The sequence below is a fragment of the Triturus cristatus genome, chromosome 8 (assembly GCF_964204655.1).
Source record: "Triturus cristatus chromosome 8, aTriCri1.1, whole genome shotgun sequence".
Classification (NCBI taxonomy): Eukaryota; Metazoa; Chordata; class Amphibia; order Caudata; family Salamandridae; genus Triturus; species Triturus cristatus.
Genome location: NC_140591.1, coordinates 472,396,970 through 472,418,017, shown reverse-complemented (window position 1 = coordinate 472,418,017; position 21,048 = coordinate 472,396,970). Strand labels below are relative to the sequence as shown.

At 49.0% G+C, this 21,048-nt stretch overlaps 1 protein-coding gene across 1 annotated transcript in view; it reads left to right on the top strand.

Annotated features, from left to right (window-relative positions):
* The window catches only part of NAA16 (N-alpha-acetyltransferase 16, NatA auxiliary subunit), a 597,575-nt gene that overhangs the window by 545,488 nt on the left and 31,039 nt on the right, over positions 1-21,048 (top strand). The window contains exons 17-18 of the mRNA XM_085621946.1: positions 3,208-3,306; positions 3,504-3,647. Of these exons, the coding sequence (XP_085478072.1) occupies positions 3,208-3,306; positions 3,504-3,647 (243 nt within the window). The remainder of the gene's footprint in view (positions 1-3,207; positions 3,307-3,503; positions 3,648-21,048) is intronic.

The window sequence follows — 21,048 nt, the reverse complement described above, 5'->3', positions numbered from 1 at the left end:
GACCGAGCGTGGCCCCACGGCTTATCTTTCTGATAGTTTATGCTGTTTTCCCCGGTCCCTCCAGAGACTGCACTGCCGTCAATCTGGATGAAATGCCGGGAGCACTGCCGCTCTCTGTGCTAGGCAAGGTTGTTTCCGGAACTGCCTTGCACTTAAAAGAAAAATAAACTGTTCCCTTGTGAAAGAAGAGCCTGGAGAGCGCAGTGTGTCGCACTGGAAGTGATTTGTGATACCTGTAAATAATAAAACAAGAGACAAGCCCGGCGGAGCGTGGCGCGCTTGGGGGCGGGGGAGCGGACCCTTTGAAGTGCGATGCCAAACGGATTGCATGGCGGCACGATGCGCGTGATTGTGTGCTTGCTAGCCATGCAATCCGCTTTTTGGGAGCACTTTTAAAACCCCCTTACAATAGTCTCGCTTTGCGATCGCTTACGCGATAGCAAGGCGAGACCTAAAAATAAGGGCAGTCTTCCACTTGTTTTTTATGTAATAGAATGGCACTGTTTGCAGGGACCAGGTGGGGCGGCAGGGGCCGGGGGCTCCCCCCACAGCCCGCATCATAAAAAATTGTGAGTTCCCCCAGTGATTTATGTAAAATAAAAAGGTACTGTTGCCAGCTGCTGGGAATTGCCGTCCTTTAGGCCTACATGTGTTACCTGCGGTTGCTGGTAGGCCACGAGCATTTTCAGTTCGGTATGCTCCCCTTTGGCCTTACTAGCACCCCTCTGATGTTAACAAAAGGGATTGTAGTGGTTGCAGCACATCTTCAGAGGTCAGAAGTTCCAGGCTTTCCCCTCCCTCGACGACTGGCTTTTGAAGGCAAGCTCATCCCTGATAGTGGTCTCCCACCTCCAAACTATAGCAAACCTCCTAACATCATTGGGGTTAATTATCAACATGCAAAAGTCACACCTGAATCTTACACAAATGCTCCTCTTCATCATTCTTGTAGCTATAACATTAGCGCAGCGGGTCAGAGAGCTACCGACCCTTTCTGTTAACCCACCTTTTACCATGTTCTACCCAGACAAGCTAGTCTTTGGACACATACGTCCTTCCTTCCGAAGGTGGTGACTCCATTTCATGTTGGTCAGTCCATTACCCTTCTGACGTTCTTTGCTCCACCTCACCCCTCTAAGAAGTTGAAAGACTTCAGTGGTTGGATCTGAAAAGAGTTGTCTGCAGTCCTATATGGATTATATACCATAGACCATTGGGTGGACAGTCTGCTCTTTCTCTGGCTCACAGGTAGCAAAGAAAGGCAAAGCTTCCCAGAAAATGACTATCTTGTGCTAGAGCATGCCTTGCATGAAGATCTGCTATGCACCGGAGAAAAAGCAGCGTCCTTGGGGCTTGCGGGCTCATTCTACCAGAGCTAATTTGCTACCACTGTATTGCCTCACTGGGTAGCTGTTCTAGACCTTTGTCAAGAGGCTACATGGGTGTCACTCCACACATTCACAAGGCACTATTGTCTGGACGGCCAGGTCTGCTGAGAAGGGCATTTTGCCCACTCGGTCCTTCAAAACTTTCTAGTTTGAGCCAGTCCACAGACCTACCATGTGGGAGGTATTGCTTGGGTATCTATTCAAAAGGTGAGCAATCTACGGCTATAAGTCTCTACCAGAAGATTAAGTTACTTACCTTTAGTAATGCTCTTTCTGGTAGACTGTATCTAACCTCAGATTCCTTACTGACCATTCCACGTTCCGTGAACTGGTCTCTTCACACAATAACATCCCATTCTAGGAATCTGCACTCTTGTCTTGACCATTCTGTTTGGCTCTGCGGGCATGGAAGTGTCAAGGAAACAACTGATGTGAGTGTGCATAGGTGGCACTTTTATAGGGCGGTGCACATCACATCCAGCAAGGAACAATGTTGGCACAGTCACTGGTGCCACCTGCTGGTGTGCAGGGGTACTGCTGAAACTAGTTCCATTTCTGACTCCTTGGGAAGTTTTTAAAAGGTGAGGAATCTGTGGTTAGATAGTCTCTACCTCAAACAGCGTCACCGAAGGTAAGTATCTTATTCATCTGAGTCGATCATCTTGAGCGTTGCTATGAAATTACACTGAAGGCACGCAGTCTGAATTTCCCAGTAATGCTGGCTTGGTGGAAAAGGGACTTTGCTCCCTAATTGGCATTACAAACCATGCAGAAGTTTTTCACAGGCACAGCAGCTTTCACCGCTAAACTTTTGTGAGGTAATATGATATTTGCATGTGGAGAAACAAGATTCCTTGTTTTGCAACACAAACAAGGGGCTCAAATGTTGTATTACCATGGTATTCCTGCACCCCCGATTCCTACTTGCAGAACTCGCAAGAGAAAAGTAATATTGCACCTAGGGAAAAGAGCAAAAATGTTAAAGCTCTTTCCACCAGTGTTGTTGTTGTCTCTCAACAGTAGAGTAGGAGTATTGAAAGAGACAAACAAGTTACTTAATATCACTCCACTCACTTTAATTTCACTGGCCTCTTTTTGATACTTCATTTCTCCTATCTGTTACAATTTGGGATTTATGAGAGAATTGGAATTTGTACTAAATTTTCCCACTAATTCAATAATCCTGGTGTACATACTATAGAAAGGCAAAATATTTAACATTCCTTTTACCAAGCTCTCTGATCTCCCCAGCTAAGATATCTTCTATCTTCGAAGGATGCTATCTGCAAAAATATTAGGCTCAGTAGTTGACAATGGCAGCAAAAAAAAGATTTCTATATTTTATCTAATACAAAAAAATGTTATAGTGAACATCCCTCCTCTATGGAAAATGCAAGTATTAAACTCCTTTCTGTTCAGTTTGAGTATTTTGCTTAAACGCATCTTTGTGTTCACATGAAACATGAATCCATTGTGTTTCAAGATGTAATTGTTTCTATTTTATTACCATTCACATGGGTTCCTACTAATTTCGTTATTTTTTGTTGTTGAATTACTTTTGTGGTGCTGGGAAGTGTTTGTATTGAAGAAACTGGAAGAAAGTACATTTAGATAAGTTAAGAGAGTGTGTTGGTTTTCTGAAATTAAAATCACTGCTCCTTGTTAGCAAGTCGTCAAGTTTAGAATTAAATTGTGGATTTGATTATTTTGTGACCGTACCCTTGTAAAACCTATCATTTGTAAAGAGAATACCATTTTATGACATATTGGATTTAAATAAACTCTTAACTCAAGGTTTTTTTTTTTTTTACTTTGACAGGAAAGTTTTTACTGATGTTGCAGTCTGTCAAAAGAGCTTTTGCTATTGACCGTAGCAACCCGTGGCTTCATGAATGCTTGATCAGATTTTCAAAGAGTGGTAAGTTAGGAATGAAAATCACTGAATTCATTTTGCAGCATCCCGTTATTCTTCTGCTCATGTTAACTGTCTTTAAATTGAATCGTTTTTAATATTCATTCCATTATCCATACTTCTAGATCATTGCCAGCTATTTAGCTTGAGTGGTTAACTATCATGTAAAGTGATATGAATCTGAACCTGTTTTCTCATTGCAGTGACTGATCACAGTAATCTTCCTGAAATTGTAAGCAAGGTTTTAACCCAAGAAATGCAGAAAATATTTGTGAACAAAGACCTGGAGCATTTTAATGACGAATTTCTGAAACAAAATTCTACCTCTATTCAGCATCTGTTGTCAGGTTTGTCCCTTCATTTTTTCAATATCACGGTATGACTTACTGGATTGTGTACTCGCTGTAATTTTGGAGACTGCTGTACACAGAAGGATCGACTGGGCTATCCAGTTAACTTAAAATTTGCCATTTGTTCTTTGCTCATTGGCTCTCAGGCTTGCTTAGCAGCCACTTGGCCTGGTCAACACTGTCCGTGAAGAAGCATTTATAAGGCCACTGCAAACGCAACACCAGGGGTTTCATTAAAGGCATGCTTTTGCTCTTGGATGCTTACTTAAGCACCCTTTTATTTTGTTTGCAGTTGTAGAGGCCCTTGCTTACTCCCACAAACTTATACTCTAACTTGTTGTTTTATGGAAGTGGCACACTTCATTGCTGGAGCCATATTTTTTGTAATTTTTCATTTCTCAGCTTTTCTTTGACTACTTTTCTTTTCCCCGTATCTGCCTATGGCAGAAAAGCAACTGGGCACCACTTAACTTTTGCTTGTTGGCACTCGGGTTGCTTAGCAACCAATCGGGCATGCCAAAGCTGCCATTGAAGAAGCATTTAAGGTTGCTGCCCATCTGTCCCTTGACCGCTGTTCAAAGCCCTGTGTTTCTTATAGGCTTAATCAGCTCCTCATCTTGTGAGGTACTATGAAGTTAAGCACTCCACCTTTCAATGCATTTCAACCCAGCAACACCTTGTCAGGGTCCCTGGTGACTCTCACGTCTTCCAAACTGTATCCATCTTAATCTTTAAATTGTCTGTTTCCCAATACACATTTCCTCTCGACAAAAAGTAGACATAGCACTTTTCATAGAATTCTTACAGCTTGACTTTTGTTTGTTACTCTCTCTCCATCATTAAGGCATCATTTTTGTTCATAGTTCACAGACACCAGCTTCTCTAGGGCCATTCTTCCTTTCCCAATCAACCTCTCCTTTGGTCTCTGTATGCACAATAATTCCAACCACATTGACTCATGGGTAAGTGCTACTTTTGGCATGATTGCGACTCTCAATTTAGGGCATGCCCAAAGCATAGCTCTATTAGACCTGTGGTACCCTGGTGATTTAACGAAGGTCAAACAATATTAAAAAGCAACAGAAAACCAAAATCTCTCACACTACCGCTCTTAGGCTTGCCCAACTATTTTACAGCTATTAAACACTCACAAAAAACTGATTAACAAAGCCAATCTTCCTCTTATACCACCCATATCTTTGTGGTAAAAAATACATCCAAAGATGTTTTTAACATTAGCAAATTCCTCTTTGAACCTCCTGCGATGGCCTCTACCATTCAGCTCTCCCAATCAGTTTTTTTCTTTCACACCAAAATTAGTCTTGTCCTTGATTACATCTCTCCTGACTTCATTCTTTAACACTTCTTTATAAAGGTCAAGCCCATCTACTTGGAATTCGACTCGTATTATTCCTCTCATTTAAAAAATAAAAGCCCTCAGCCTATACCACTATTCTGAGCAACTGTATCTCTATCCCCCTCCCTCAATTTCCAGTTATAATAATTGAGGAAGAGGTCAACATGCCAAATACGTCGAGGACACCCAACTATTTAAGTCACTAAGCAGGGTTTCATCATCTGCATGTTACTAAGGCTGCATTACTAATGGTAGTTGATGACCGAAGGCTCATCCTGGATAAAAGTGTCATACAGTTACTATGAATTAAGTAGGACTGTGTATCTGGACAACATAAACGTCAGAATATGGGGACTGAGTCCATACATACCATCAGAGTATGTTTCCCCAATACAGTGCCTCATCCAAACCCCTAACCTTACAGAGTACCGGATGGTATCTGCAACCTCAGAACATGAACGCTATAATTCCCCAAATAAATAGTGTAAAAAAACATGAGGTGCAATTATTAGCAGGTGTAAACAAAGCCTCGTTACCAGCATTACAAGAGTGGTGAAAAAGATAAATAGTTCAACCATTATGACAATATTGTGTAATTATATGATAATGCATATATGAATACTGCTACCCTAAACCTACCTCCACTATCGAGAGCATAGTGAGAGTACCATCTGCCAGATCTCTTGGGACATACCTGTGTCAGATCTATCAGGAAGCCTGTTTGGTGTAGAAGAGGCCACCGTCCTTTGCAAGATGGAGATTGGAATCAGCAGGGCTGCATCTCAATCACAGCGTCCAGGGTCATCCATAGAAGTGCTCCTCTGAGGAACATAGCTCAGGGGCAGTTTATATAATCAAAGTCCGGTTCCATTCACACTGTGTCAGAGGTACCATGCTGATGAGATTGTTTGTCTTTCTGATTCAGAACTGTCTCCAACTGGACCACCAAAAACAAGGGTATCCTGATGTTCCTAGCGTTGGATGGGATGTACTAAGCGACTTGATAATGTGCCTACTAAGAACAGCCTGTAAAATGATTTCTAAGTATGCTATCATGTACGTGCAACGGTCCCTATCAAGGAAACAATTTGTAGGCCTCGCCTACTCAGCCCACATGCGCTGCATAGGAGACCTTTAGCCGTCGTTCAGCTCCTTTTCGAAGCACAAACTCGTGCTTGTGGCGGCATACACCTTGCGGGAGCGCGCAGGGGCGCATCACAAGCATGAGAAGGTGCTTCGAAAAAGAGCAGACTGCGCGCAGAACAGCTGCTGCTTGTGCTCTTTTGAAAGATAGGAAATTACAGGTTTTCGGAACATGCGGATTCAAGTCTTCACTATAATTTTTTCTTTTCTTTGTTCTGCATGTATTTATTTGCATATAATAGTGTAGTATCCTCAGAGCATTAGGAATAGCCACAAATCGTTAAACTCTGCAAACATGTAGGGGTTTTATATTTGAACCATTGTCACAATGAAAGTTGAGATTTAGAGTGCTCCCCCGAACTGCAAATGCCTTGCATTAATGGCTGACTCACTCTCACTGACGCTCTCACAGACTCTCACACTCTCACTGACTCACTCACACTCTAATTCACACTCACTCACACTGACTCGCTCTCACTGACTCACTCTCACTGACACTCTCCCACTGACACTCTCCCACTCTCTCCCACTGACTGACTCTCCCACTGACTGACTCTCCCACTCTCTCCCACTGACTGACTCTCCCACTCTCTCTCTCTCTCTCTCTCTCTCTCTCACTGACTGATTCACTCTTTCTCACTGCCTGACTCACTCTCTCACTGACACTCTCACTCACTCTCTCCCACTCACTCTCTCCCACTCACTCTCCCACTCACTCACTCTCCCACTCACTGACTGACTGATACTCTCACTGACTCACTCACTCACACTATCACTGACTCTCTCACTGACTGACGAACTGACTCACTAACACTCTCACTAACAGACTCTCACTGACTGACTCTCCCACTCTCTCACTGACTGACTCTCCCACTCTGACTGACTCACTCTCACTGACACTCTACCACTTTCTCTCCCTGACTGACACTCACTCTCCCTAACTGACAGACTCACTCTCCCTGACTGACAGACTCACTCTCCCTGACTGACACTCACTCACTCTCACTGATTGATTCACTCTGTGACTGACTCACTCTCACTGACTCACTCACTCTCACTGACTCACTCTCACTGACTCACTCTCACTGACTCACTCTCACTGACTCACTCTCACTGACTCACTCTCACTGACTCACTCTCACTGACTCACTCTCACTGACTCACTCTCACTGACTCACTCTCACTGACTCACTCTCACTGACACTCTCACTGACACTCTCACTGACACTCTCACTGACACTCTCACTGACACTCTCACTGACTCTCTCCCACTCACTCTCACTCACTAACTCTCCCACTCACTCTCACTCACTAACTCTCCCACTCACTCTCTCACTGACTGACTCTCCCACTCACTCACTGACTGACTCACTCAGTCTCACTCATTCACTCTCACTGACACTTTCCCACTCTCTCACTGACTCTCCCACTCTCTCCCACTGACTGACTCTCCCACTGACTGACTCTCCCACTCTCTCTCACTGACTGACTGACTCACTCTCTCTCTCACTGACTGACTCACTCTCACTGACTGACTCACTCTCACTGACTGACTCACTCTCACTGACTGACTCACTCTCACTGACTGACTCACTCTCACTGACTGACTCACTCTCACTGACGGACTCACTCTCACTGACGGACTCACTCTCACTGACGGACTCTCCCACTCTCTCGCTGACTCACCCACTCTCTCACTGACTGACACTCTTACTGACACTCACCCACTCTCGCTCACTGACTCACCCACTCTCGCTCACTGACTCACCCACTCTCGCTCACTGACTCACCCACTCTCTCTCACTGACTCACCCACTCTCTCACTGACTCACCCACTCTCACTGACTGACAGACTCTCACTCACTGACTCACTCACTGTCTGACACTCTCCCACTCTCTCACTGACTCACTCACTCTCTCTCACTGACTGACTGACTCTCTCTCTCTCACTGACTAACTGACCCACTCTCGCTGACTGACCCACTCTCGCTGACTGACCCACTCTCGCTGACTGACCCACTCTCGCTGACTGACCCACTCTCGCTGACTGACCCACTCTCGCTGACTGACCCACTCTCGCTGACTGACCCACTCTCGCTGACTGACCCACTCTCGCTGACTGACCCACTCTCGCTGACTGACATAATCTCACTCACTGACTCACTCTCACTGACTCACTGTCTGACACTCTCCCACTCTCTCTCACTGACTCACTCTCTCTCTCACTGAATGACTCATTCACTGACTCACTCTCTCTGACTCACTCTCACTGACTCTCCCTCTCTCTCACTGACTGACTCTCCCTCTCTCTCTCACTGACTGACTCTCCCACTCTCTCTCACTGACTGACTCTCTCACTGTCTCTCCCACTCTCTCTCACCCACTCTCTCTCACTGACTCACCCACTCTCTCTCACTGACTCACCCACTCTCTCTCACTGACTCACCCACTCTCTCTCACTGACTCACCCACTCTCTCTCACTGACTCACCCACTCTCTCACTGACTCACCCACTCTCACTGACTGACAGACTCTCACTCACTGACTCACTCACTGTCTGACACTCTCCCACTCTCTCACTGACTGACTGACTCTCTCTCTCTCACTGACTGACTGACTCTCTCTCTCTCACTGACTAACTGACCCACTCTCGCTGACTGACCCACTCTCGCTGACTGACCCACTCTCGCTGACTGACCCACTCTCGCTGACTGACCCACTCTCGCTGACTGACCCACTCTCGCTGACTGACCCACTCTCGCTGACTGACCCACTCTCGCTGACTGACATAATCTCACTCACTGACTCACTCTCACTGACTCTCTGTCTGACACTCTCCCACTCTCTCTCACTGACTCACTCTCTCTCTCACTGAATGACTCATTCACTGACTCACTCTCTCTGACTCACTCTCACTGACTCTCCCTCTCTCTCACTGACTGACTCTCCCTCTCTCACTGACTGACTCTCCCTCTCTCTCTCACTGACTGACTCTCCCACTCTCTCTCACTGACTGACTCTCTCACTGTCTCTCCCACTCTCTCTCACCCACTCTCTCTCACTGACTCACCCACTCTCTCTCACTGACTCACCCACTCTCTCTCACTGACTCACCCACTCTCTCTCACTGACTCACCCACTCTCTCTCACTGACTCACCCACTCTCTCTCACTGACTCACCCACTCTCTCTCACTGACTCACCCACTCTCTCTCACTGACTCACCCACTCTCTCTCACTGACTCACCCACTCTCTCTCACTGACTGACAGACTCTCACTCACTGACTCACTCACTGTCTGACACTCTCCCACTCTCTCACTCACTCACTCTCTCTCACTGACTGACTGACTCTCTCTCACTCTCTAACTGACCCACTCTCGCTGACTGACCCACTCTCGCTGACTGACCCACTCTCGCTGACTGACCCACTCTCGCTGACTGACCCACTCTCGCTGACTGACCCACTCTCGCTGACTGACCCACTCTCGCTGACTGACCCACTCTCGCTGACTGACCCACTCTCGCTGACTGACCCACTCTCGCTGACTGACCCACTCTCACTGACTGACCCACTCTCACTGACTCACTGTCTGACACTCTCCCACTCTCTCTCACTGACTCACTCTCTCTCTCACTGAATGACTCATTCACTGACTCACTCTCTCTGACTCTCTCTCACTGACTGACTCTCCCTCTCTCTCACTGACTGACTCTCCCTCTCTCTCACTGACTGACTCTCCCTCTCTCACTGACTGACTCTCCCTCCCTCTCTCACTGACTGACTCTCCCTCTCTCTCTCACTGACTGACTCTCCCTCCCTCTCTCACTGACTGACTCTCCCTCTCTCTCTCACTGACTGACTCTCTCTGACTGACTGACTCTCTCACTGTCTCTCCCACTCTCACTCACTAACTCTCTCTCACTGACTGACTCTCCCACTCTCTCACTGACTGACTCTCACTCACTCACTCACTCACTGACTCATTCACTCTAAATGACAGACTCTGACTCTCTCACTGACTGACTCACTCTCACTAACACTCTCTCTCACTAGCAGACTCACAGGCTGACTCACTCTCACTAATACTCTCTCTGACTGACTCACTCGCACTGACTGACTCTCCCACTCTCTCTCACTGACTGACTCACTCACTCTCTCTCACTGACTGACTCACTCACTCATTCACTCTCACTGACAGACTCTGACTCTCTCACTCACTGACTGACTCACTCACTCACTCACTCTCTCTCACTGACTGACTCACTTTCTCGAACACTCTCTCTCACTAACAGACTCACGGGCTGACTCACTCTCACTAACAGACTCACTCTCACTGACTGACTCTCCCACTCTCTCTCACTGACTGATTGACTCACTCGCACTGACTGACTCTCCCACTCTCACTCGCTGACAGACTCTCGCTGACAGACTCTCGCTGACAGACTCTCGCTGACAGACTCTCGCTGACAGACTCTCGCTGACAGACTCTCGCTGACAGACTCTCGCTGACAGACTCTCGCTGACAGACTCTCGCTGACAGACTCTCGCTGACAGACTCTCGCTGACAGACTCTCGCTGACAGACTCTCGCTGACAGACTCTCGCTGACAGACTCTCGCTGACAGACTCTCGCTGACAGACTCTCGCTGACAGACTCTCGCTGACAGACTCTCGCTGACAGACTCTCGCTGACAGACTCTCGCTGACAGACTCTCGCTGACAGACTCTCGCTGACAGACTCTCTCTGACAGACTCTCTCTGACAGACTCTCTCTGACAGACTCTCTCTGACTCACTCTTTCTGACTCTCTCACTGACACTCTCTCTCACTGACTCTCACACTCTCTCTCACTGACTGACTCTCCCACTCTCTCTCACTGACTGACTCTCCCACTCTCTAAAACTGACTGACTCTCCCACTCTCTCCCACTGACTGACTCTCCCACTCTCTCCCACTGACTGACTCTCCCACTCTCTCTCTCTCTCACTGACTGACTGACTCACTCTCTCCCTCTCACTGATTGACTCACTCGCACTGACTGACTCTCCCACTCTCTCTCACTGACAGACTCACTGACAGACTCTCACTGACTCACTCTTTCTGACTCTCTCACTGACACTCTCCCACTGACTCTCCCACTCTCTCTCACTGACAGACTCTCACTGACAGACTCTCACTGACAGACTCTCACTGACAGACTCTCACTGACAGACTCTCACTGACAGACTCTCACTGACAGACTCTCACTGACAGACTCTCACTGACAGACTCTCACTGACAGACTCTCACTGACAGACTCTCACTGACAGACTCTCACTGACTCACTCTTTCTGACTCTCTCACTGACACTCTCTCACTGACTCTCCCACTCTCTCTCACTGACTGACTCTCCCACTCTCTCTCACTGACTGACTCTCCCATTCTCTCTCACTGACTGACTCTCCCACTGACTGACTCTCCCACTGACTGACTCTCCCACTCTCTCTCTCTCAGACTGACAGACTCACTCTCTCTCACTGACTGATTGACTCACTCGCACTGACTGACTCTCCCACTCTCTCTCACTGACACTCTCACTGACCGACTCTCACTGACACTCTCTCTCTCACTGGCTCACACTCTCTCTCACTGACTCTCCCACTCTCTCTCTCACTGACTGACTCTCTGACTGACTCTCCCACTGACTGACTCTCCCACTCTCTCCCACTGACTGACTCTCCCACTCTCTCCCACTGACTGACTCTCCCACTCTCTCCCACTGACTGACTCTCCCACTCTCTCTCTCTCACTGACTGACTCACTCACTCTCAATGGCTGACTGGCTCACTCTCACTGACAGACTTTCACTGACTGACTCTCCCACTCTCTTACTGACTGACTCTCGCTAAAAGACTGACTCACTCTCTCACTGACTCTCGCTAAAAGACTGACTCACTCTCTCACTGACTCTCGCTAAAAGACTGACTCACTCTCACTGACTAGATCACTGACTCACTTTCACTCACTGACTCACTCTCGCTGACGGACTCTCTCGCTGACGGACTCTCTCGCTGACGGACTCTCTCGCTGACGGACTCTCTCGCTGACGGACTCTCTCGCTGACGGACTCTCTCGCTGACGGACTCTCTCGCTGACGGACTCTCTCGCTGACGGACTCTCACTGACAGACTCTCACTGACAGACTCTCACTGACTCACACTCTCTCTCACTGATTGACTCTCCCACTCTCTCTCACTGACTGACTCTCCCACTCTCTCTCACTGACTGACTCTCCCACTCTCTCCCACTGACTGACTCTCCCACTCTCTCCCACTGACTGACTCTCCCACTCTCTCTCTCTCACTGACTGACTCGCTCTCCCGCTGACTGACTCACTCACTCTCCCGCTGACTGACTCACTCACTCTCTCTCTCTCTCTCTCACTGACTGACTGACTCACTCTCTCCCTCTCACTGATTGACTCACTCGCACTGACTGACTCTCCCACTCTCTCTCACTGACAGACTCACTGACAGACTCTCACTGACTCACTCTTTCTGACTCTCTCACTGACACTCTCCCACTGACTCTCCCACTCTCTCTCACTGACAGACTCTCGCTGACAGACTCTCGCTGACAGACTCTCGCTGACAGACTCTCGCTGACACTCTCGCTGACAGACTCTCGCTGACAGACTCTCGCTGACAGACTCTCGCTGACAGACTCTCGCTGACAGACTCTCGCTGACAGACTCTCGCTGACAGACTCTCGCTGACAGACTCTCGCTGACAGACTCTCGCTGACAGACTCTCGCTGACAGACTCTCGCTGACAGACTCTCGCTGACAGACTCTCGCTGACAGACTCTCGCTGACAGACTCTCTCTGACAGACTCTCTCTGACAGACTCTCTCTGACAGACTCTCTCTGACTCACTCTTTCTGACTCTCTCACTGACACTCTCTCTCACTGACTCTCACACTCTCTCTCACTGACTGACTCTCCCACTCTCTCTCACTGACTGACTCTCCCACTCTCTAAAACTGACTGACTCTCCCACTCTCTCCCACTGACTGACTCTCCCACTCTCTCCCACTGACTGACTCTCCCACTCTCTCTCTCTCTCACTGACTGACTGACTCACTCTCTCCCTCTCACTGATTGACTCACTCGCACTGACTGACTCTCCCACTCTCTCTCACTGACAGACTCACTGACAGACTCTCACTGACTCACTCTTTCTGACTCTCTCACTGACACTCTCCCACTGACTCTCCCACTCTCTCTCACTGACAGACTCTCACTGACAGACTCTCACTGACAGACTCTCACTGACAGACTCTCACTGACAGACTCTCACTGACAGACTCTCACTGACAGACTCTCACTGACAGACTCTCACTGACTCACTCTTTCTGACTCTCTCACTGACACTCTCTCACTGACTCTCCCACTCTCTCTCACTGACTGACTCTCCCACTCTCTCTCACTGACTGACTCTCCCATTCTCTCTCACTGACTGACTCTCCCACTGACTGACTCTCCCACTGACTGACTCTCCCACTCTCTCTCTCTCAGACTGACAGACTCACTCTCTCTCACTGACTGATTGACTCACTCGCACTGACTGACTCTCCCACTCTCTCTCACTGACACTCTCACTGACCGACTCTCACTGACACTCTCTCTCTCACTGGCTCACACTCTCTCTCACTGACTCTCCCACTCTCTCTCTCACTGACTGACTCTCTGACTGACTCTCCCACTGACTGACTCTCCCACTCTCTCCCACTGACTGACTCTCCCACTCTCTCCCACTGACTGACTCTCCCACTCTCTCCCACTGACTGACTCTCCCACTCTCTCTCTCTCACTGACTGACTCACTCACTCTCAATGGCTGACTGGCTCACTCTCACTGACAGACTTTCACTGACTGACTCTCCCACTCTCTTACTGACTGACTCTCGCTAAAAGACTGACTCACTCTCTCACTGACTCTCGCTAAAAGACTGACTCACTCTCTCACTGACTCTCGCTAAAAGACTGACTCACTCTCACTGACTAGATCACTGACTCACTTTCACTCACTGACTCACTCTCGCTGACGGACTCTCTCGCTGACGGACTCTCTCGCTGACGGACTCTCTCGCTGACGGACTCTCTCGCTGACGGACTCTCTCGCTGACGGACTCTCTCGCTGACGGACTCTCTCGCTGACGGACTCTCTCGCTGACGGACTCTCTCGCTGACGGACTCTCACTGACAGACTCTCACTGACAGACTCTCACTGACTCACACTCTCTCTCACTGATTGACTCTCCCACTCTCTCTCACTGACTGACTCTCCCACTCTCTCTCACTGACTGACTCTCCCACTCTCTCCCACTGACTGACTCTCCCACTCTCTCCCACTGACTGACTCTCCCACTCTCTCTCTCTCACTGACTGACTCACTCTTTCTCACTGACTGACTCACTCTCTCTCACTGACTGACTCACTCTCTCTCACTGACTGACTCACTCTCTCTCACTGACTGACTCACTCTCACTGACTGACTGACTCACTCTGACTGACTCACTCTGACTGACTGACTCACTCTCACTGACTGACTGACTCACTCTCACTGACTGACTCACTCTCACTGACAGGCTCACGCACTCTCTCTCACTGACTGACTCACTCTCAATGGCTGACTGACTCTCCCACTCTTACTGACTGACTCTCCCACTCTTACTGACTGACTCTCCCACTCTCTTACTGACTGACTCTCCCACTCTCTTACTGACTGACTCTCACTGACTGACTGACTCTCTCACTGACTCTCGCTAAAAGACTGACTCACTCTCACTGACTATATCACTGACTCACTTTCACTCACTGACTCACTCTCTCTGACGGACTCTCTCTCTGACGGACTCTCTCTCTGACGGACTCTCTCTCTGACGGACTCTCTCTCTGACGGACTCTCTCTCTGACGGACTCTCTCTCTGACGGACTCTCTCTCTGACGGACTCTCTCTCTCTGACGGACTCTCTCTCTGACGGACTCTCTCTCTGACGGACTCTCTCTCTGACGGACTCTCTCTCTGACGGACTCTCTCGCTGACGGACTCTCTCGCTGACGGACTCTCTCGCTGACGGACTCTCTCGCTGACGGACTCTCTCGCTGACAGACTCTCTCGCTGACGGACTCTCTCGCTGACGGACTCTCTCGCTGACGGACTCTCTCGCTGACGGACTCTCTCGCTGACGGACTCTCTCGCTGACGGACTCTCTCGCTGACGGACTCTCTCGCTGACGGACTCTCTCGCTGACTCACTCACTCTCCCGCTGACTGACTCACTCTCCCGCTGACTGACTCACTCACTCTCCCGCTGACTGACTCACTCACTCTCCCGCTGACTGACTCACTCACTCTCCCGCTGACTGACTCATTCACTCTCCCGCTGACTGACTGACTCACTCTCCCGCTGACTGACTCACTCACTCTCCCGCTGACTGACTGACTCGCTCTCCCGCTGACTGACTCACTCACTCTCCCGCTGACTGACTGACTCGCTCTCCCGCTGACTGACTCACTCACTCTCCCGCTGACTGACTCACTCACTCTCTCTCTCTCTCTCTCACTGACTGACTGACTCACTCTCTCCCTCTCACTGATTGACTCACTCGCACTGACTGACTCTCCCACTCTCTCTCACTGACAGACTCTCACTGACAGACTCTCACTGACAGACTCTCACTGACAGACTCTCACTGACAGACTCTCACTGACAGACTCTCACTGACAGACTCTCACTGACAGACTCTCACTGACAGACTCTCACTGACAGACTCTCACTGACAGACTCTCACTGACAGACTCTCACTGACAGACTCTCACTGACAGACTCTCACTGACAGACTCTCACTGACAGACTCTCACTGACAGACTCTCACTGACAGACTCTCACTGACAGACTCTCACTGACAGACTCTCACTGACAGACTCTCACTGACTCACTCTTTCTGACTCTCTCACTGACACTCTCTCACTGACTCTCCCACTCTCTCTCACTGACTGACTCACTCTCTGACTGACTCTCCCACTGACTGACTCTCCCACTCTCTCTCTCTCAGACTGACGGACTCACTCTCTCTCACTGACTGATTGACTCACTGCACTGACTGACTCTCCCACTCTCTCTCACTGACACTCTCACTGACCGACTCTCACTGACTCTCTCACTGACACTCTCTCTCTCTCTCACTGGCTCACACTCTCTCTCACTGACTCTCCCACTCTCTCTCACTGACTGACTCTCTGACTGACTCTCCCACTGACTGACTCTCCCACTGACTGACTCTCCCACTGACTGACTCTCCCACTCTCTCCCACTGACTGACTCTCCCACTCTCTCCCACTGACTGACTCTCCCACTCTCTCTCTCTCTCTCACTGACTGACTCACTCACTCTCAATGGCTGACTGGCTCACTCTCACTGACAGACTTTCACTGACTGACTCTCCCACTCTCTTACTGACTGACTCTCGCTAAAAGACTGACTCACTCTCTCACTGACTCTCGCTAAAAGACTGACTCACTCTCTCACTGACTCTCGCTAAAAGACTGACTCACTCTCACTGACTAGATCACTGACTCACTTTCACTCACTGACTCACTCTCTCTGACGGACTCTCTCGCTGACGGACTCTCTCGCTGACGGACTCTCTCGCTGACGGACTCTCTCGCTGACGGACTCTCTCGCTGACGGACTCTCTCGCTGACGGACTCTCTCGCTGACGGACTCTCTCGCTGACGGACTCTCTCGCTGACGGACTCTCTCGCTGACGGACTCTCTCGCTGACAGACTCTCACTGACAGACTCTCACTGACAGACTCTCACTGACAGACTCTCACTGACGGACTCTCACTGACGGACTCTCACTGACGGACTCTCACTGACGGACTCTCACTGACGGACTCTCACTGACGGACTCTCACTGACGGACTCTCACTGACGGACTCTCACTGACGGACTCTCACTGACGGACTCTCACTGACGGACTCTCTCACTGACAGACTCTCACTGACAGACTCTCACTGACAGACTCTCACTGACAGACTCTCACTGACAGACTCTCACTGACAGACTCTCACTGACAGACTCTCACTGACAGACTCTCACTGACGGACTCTCACTGACGGACTCTCACTGACGGACTCTCACTGACGGACTCTCACTGACGGACTCTCACTGACGGACTCTCACTGACGGACTCTCACTGACGGACTCTCACTGACGGACTCTCACTGACAGACTCTCACTGACAGACTCTCACTGACTCACACTCTCTCTCACTGACTCTCACACTCTCTCTCACTGATTGACTCTCCCACTCTCTCTCACTGACTGACTCTCCCACTCTCTCTCACTGACTGACTCTCCCACTCTCTCCCACTGACTGACTCTCCCACTCTCTCCCTCTCACTGACTCACTCTCTCTCACTGACTGACTCACTCTCACTGACTGACTGACTCACTCTCACTGACTGACTGACTCACTCTCACTGACTGACTGACTCACTCTCACTGACAGGCTCACGCACTCTCTCTCACTGACTGACTCACTCTCAATGGCTGACTGACTCTCCCACTCTTACTGACTGACTCTCCCACTCTCTTACTGACTGACTCTCCCACTCTCTTACTGACTGACTCTCACTGACTGACTGACTCTCTCACTGACTGACTGACTCTCTCACTGACTCTCGCTAAAAGACTGACTCACTCTCACTGACTATATCACTGACTCACTTTCACTCACTGACTCACTCTCTCTGACGGACTCTCTCTCTGACAGACTCTCTCTCTGACGGACTCTCTCTCTGACGGACTCTCTCTCTGACGGACTCTCTCTCTGACGGACTCTCTCTCTGACGGACTCTCTCTCTGACGGACTCTCTCTCTGACGGACTCTCTCTCTGACGGACTCTCTCTCTGACGGACTCTCTCTCTGACGGACTCTCTCTCTGACGGACTCTCTCTCTGACGGACTCTCTCTCTGACGGACTCTCTCTCTGACGGACTCTCTCTCTGACGGACTCTCTCGCTGACGGACTCTCTCGCTGACGGACTCTCTCGCTGACGGACTCTCTCGCTGACGGACTCTCTCGCTGACGGACTCTCTCGCTGACGGACTCTCTCGCTGACGGACTCTCTCGCTGACGGACTCTCTCGCTGACGGACTCTCTCGCTGACGGACTCTCTCGCTGACGGACTCTCTCGCTGACGGACTCTCTCGCTGACGGACTCTCTCGCTGACTGACTCTCCCGCTGACTGACTCACTCGCTCTCCCGCTGACTGACTCACTCGCTCTCCCGCTGACTGACTCACTCGCTCTCCCGCTGACTGACTCACTCGCTCTCCCGCTGACTGACTCACTCGCTCTCCCGCTGACTGACTCACTCGCTCTCCCGCTGACTGACTCACTCGCTCTCCCGCTGACTGACTCACTCGCTCTCCCGCTGACTGACTCACTCGCTCTCCCGCTGACTGACTCACTCGCTCTCCCGCTGACTGACTCACTCGCTCTCCCGCTGACTGACTCACTCGCTCTCCCGCTGACTGACTCACTCGCTCTCCCGCTGACTGACTGACTCGCTCTCCCGCTGACTGACTGACTCGCTCTCCCGCTGACTGACTGACTCACTCTCCCGCTGACTGACTGACTCACTCTCCCGCTGACTGACTGACTCACTCTCCCGCTGACTGACTGACTCACTCTCCCGCTGACTGACTCACTCACTCTATCGCTGACTGACTCACTCACTCTCCCGCTGACTGACTCACTCACTCTCCCGCTGACTGACTGACTCACTCTCCCGCTGACTGACTCACTCTCCCGCTGACTGACTCACTCACTCTATCGCTGACTGACTCACTCACTCTCTCGCTGACTGACTCACTCACTCTCTCGCTGACTGACTCACTCACTCTCTCGCTGACTGACTCACTCTCTCGCTGACTGACTCACTCTCTCGCTGACTGACTCACTCTCTCGCTGACTGACTCACTCACTCTCACTAACTGACTGACCTTCACCCTCCTGTTATTTATGCCCCCCCATAACAAAACAAGCATTGGCATATCCAATAGGTCTCGCCTTTGGGACCTTATAAGTGTTTAGCAATGCAACAGTCGATGCTGTCGTACCAATGATATTGTGCTGCATAACTAAATACTTATAAGGTCCCAAAGGCGAGACCTATTGGCTATGCCAATGCTTGTTTATATATAGAAATACAATGATGTCTATATTTAAGTGTCCAACTAGACATGATCATTTTAATGTAAGAAATTAAAAGAACAACATACAAGTGGGAACATGTACAACATTAAAAAGAGAAGAACTCCGACATCACAAGAAGCGTGGGCAAAAAGCAATACATCAGTTATGCCAGCAAAAAACACACTAGAGCACTCTAGCACATACTAATAAGAAGTATAAGGTTGTGTCATGGTGCAAGAAGTTGATAAAGGTTTGATCCCTTTAACACAGAACTGGTATCATCTTCAGGACAAGACAATTAGTGCCTGAGACAGATGCCTTTTAGAGTTGAGGGCCTATATAAAAGGCAACGGCTTCCTCAAACCGCTCCACGTCAGACCACATCCAGGATTCCTTCTCCGTCAATTGAGTCACAGCCTTCGCCTTTTCTATATATAGAAAAGATTGTTTCCTTGTTAGGGGCAGCTGTTCCTGTAAAACATTCTGTACCCAAGGTCCCTGACCACAATTTGGATTCTCTAGTTTTTGTAAAACATCCTGTACGTGCAAAGCATGTAAAAAGTTACCATCCAAAAATGTCGAGTTTAAACGCATATTACAAAATGGAGGCTTTTATTAACAGGCCCTGTTGAACCCCACAACCAAAGTAGCAACACAGCTCAGGTCTTACTTGATCTCTGTGTCACACTTGAAACTGTTATACATTATGTACTTATCCAGCTCCTCTACAGTGCAGAGATTAGAGACATCGACCTTCAGTGGCATATATCATCATCATATTTTTTTCATCATCAATATATCTTTTTGGGTGCATTTGAATTGTTTCAGTACACGTGCCCTCTGCCACCCAAGCCACCTCACTGCTACCATTCGAGTCTGAAAATGATGACCAGTGGTTTTCAGCAGGGCTGTGCCTTGAGTCCCGCAATTTTCATTCTCTATCATACTCCTGTTGCTGGTCTAATCTCTTCCTTTGAATCCTCACTTATGCACTACACTGACGATACCCAGATCCTTGTCTCATTTGGGGACAATTTAGGTATCACTCCAGAACAAATAAAACAGTTCCCTCCTCCCCACAATGCATGCTGGATGAACAAAAACTTCCTTAAACGTATTACCAAGAGCGCTTTCTTCCATTTGTTCCACTTTGCGATGGCTCACTGCACTAAGTTCCCCACCTTCTCGATCTGACTCTGACATATTGTTGTCCATCTTGAAAAAAACCTCTTCTTTTCAAACAAATAGAGTAACAGCTTCTTGCTTCGTCTACCTTCTTATGTTGACAAAAATCATTTTGATAGAGACTTCTAACCGCAGATTCCTCGCCTTAGAATATTCCCCAGACGTCAGACTAGAAAATCTTGAGCAGTGCCTCGCCAATCCGGTAAATGGTGTTGTTTGGCTCTGCATCAGTAGTTGCTTCACAGTTTCCACATAGGTACCATCCAGTTCTCATCCAGGGGATACTCATCAATAGTCATAAGCTATGTATAAGCTATGAATAAACCCGCCCACGTGCGGGATCCCGGAGCATATAGAAAATACATATATATATCCATATATATGCATATGTGAAAACATATACATGCAGCCTAAAATGTTTACAACATGGCAAAAATGCCGCAATTACATAGGTTTGCAAT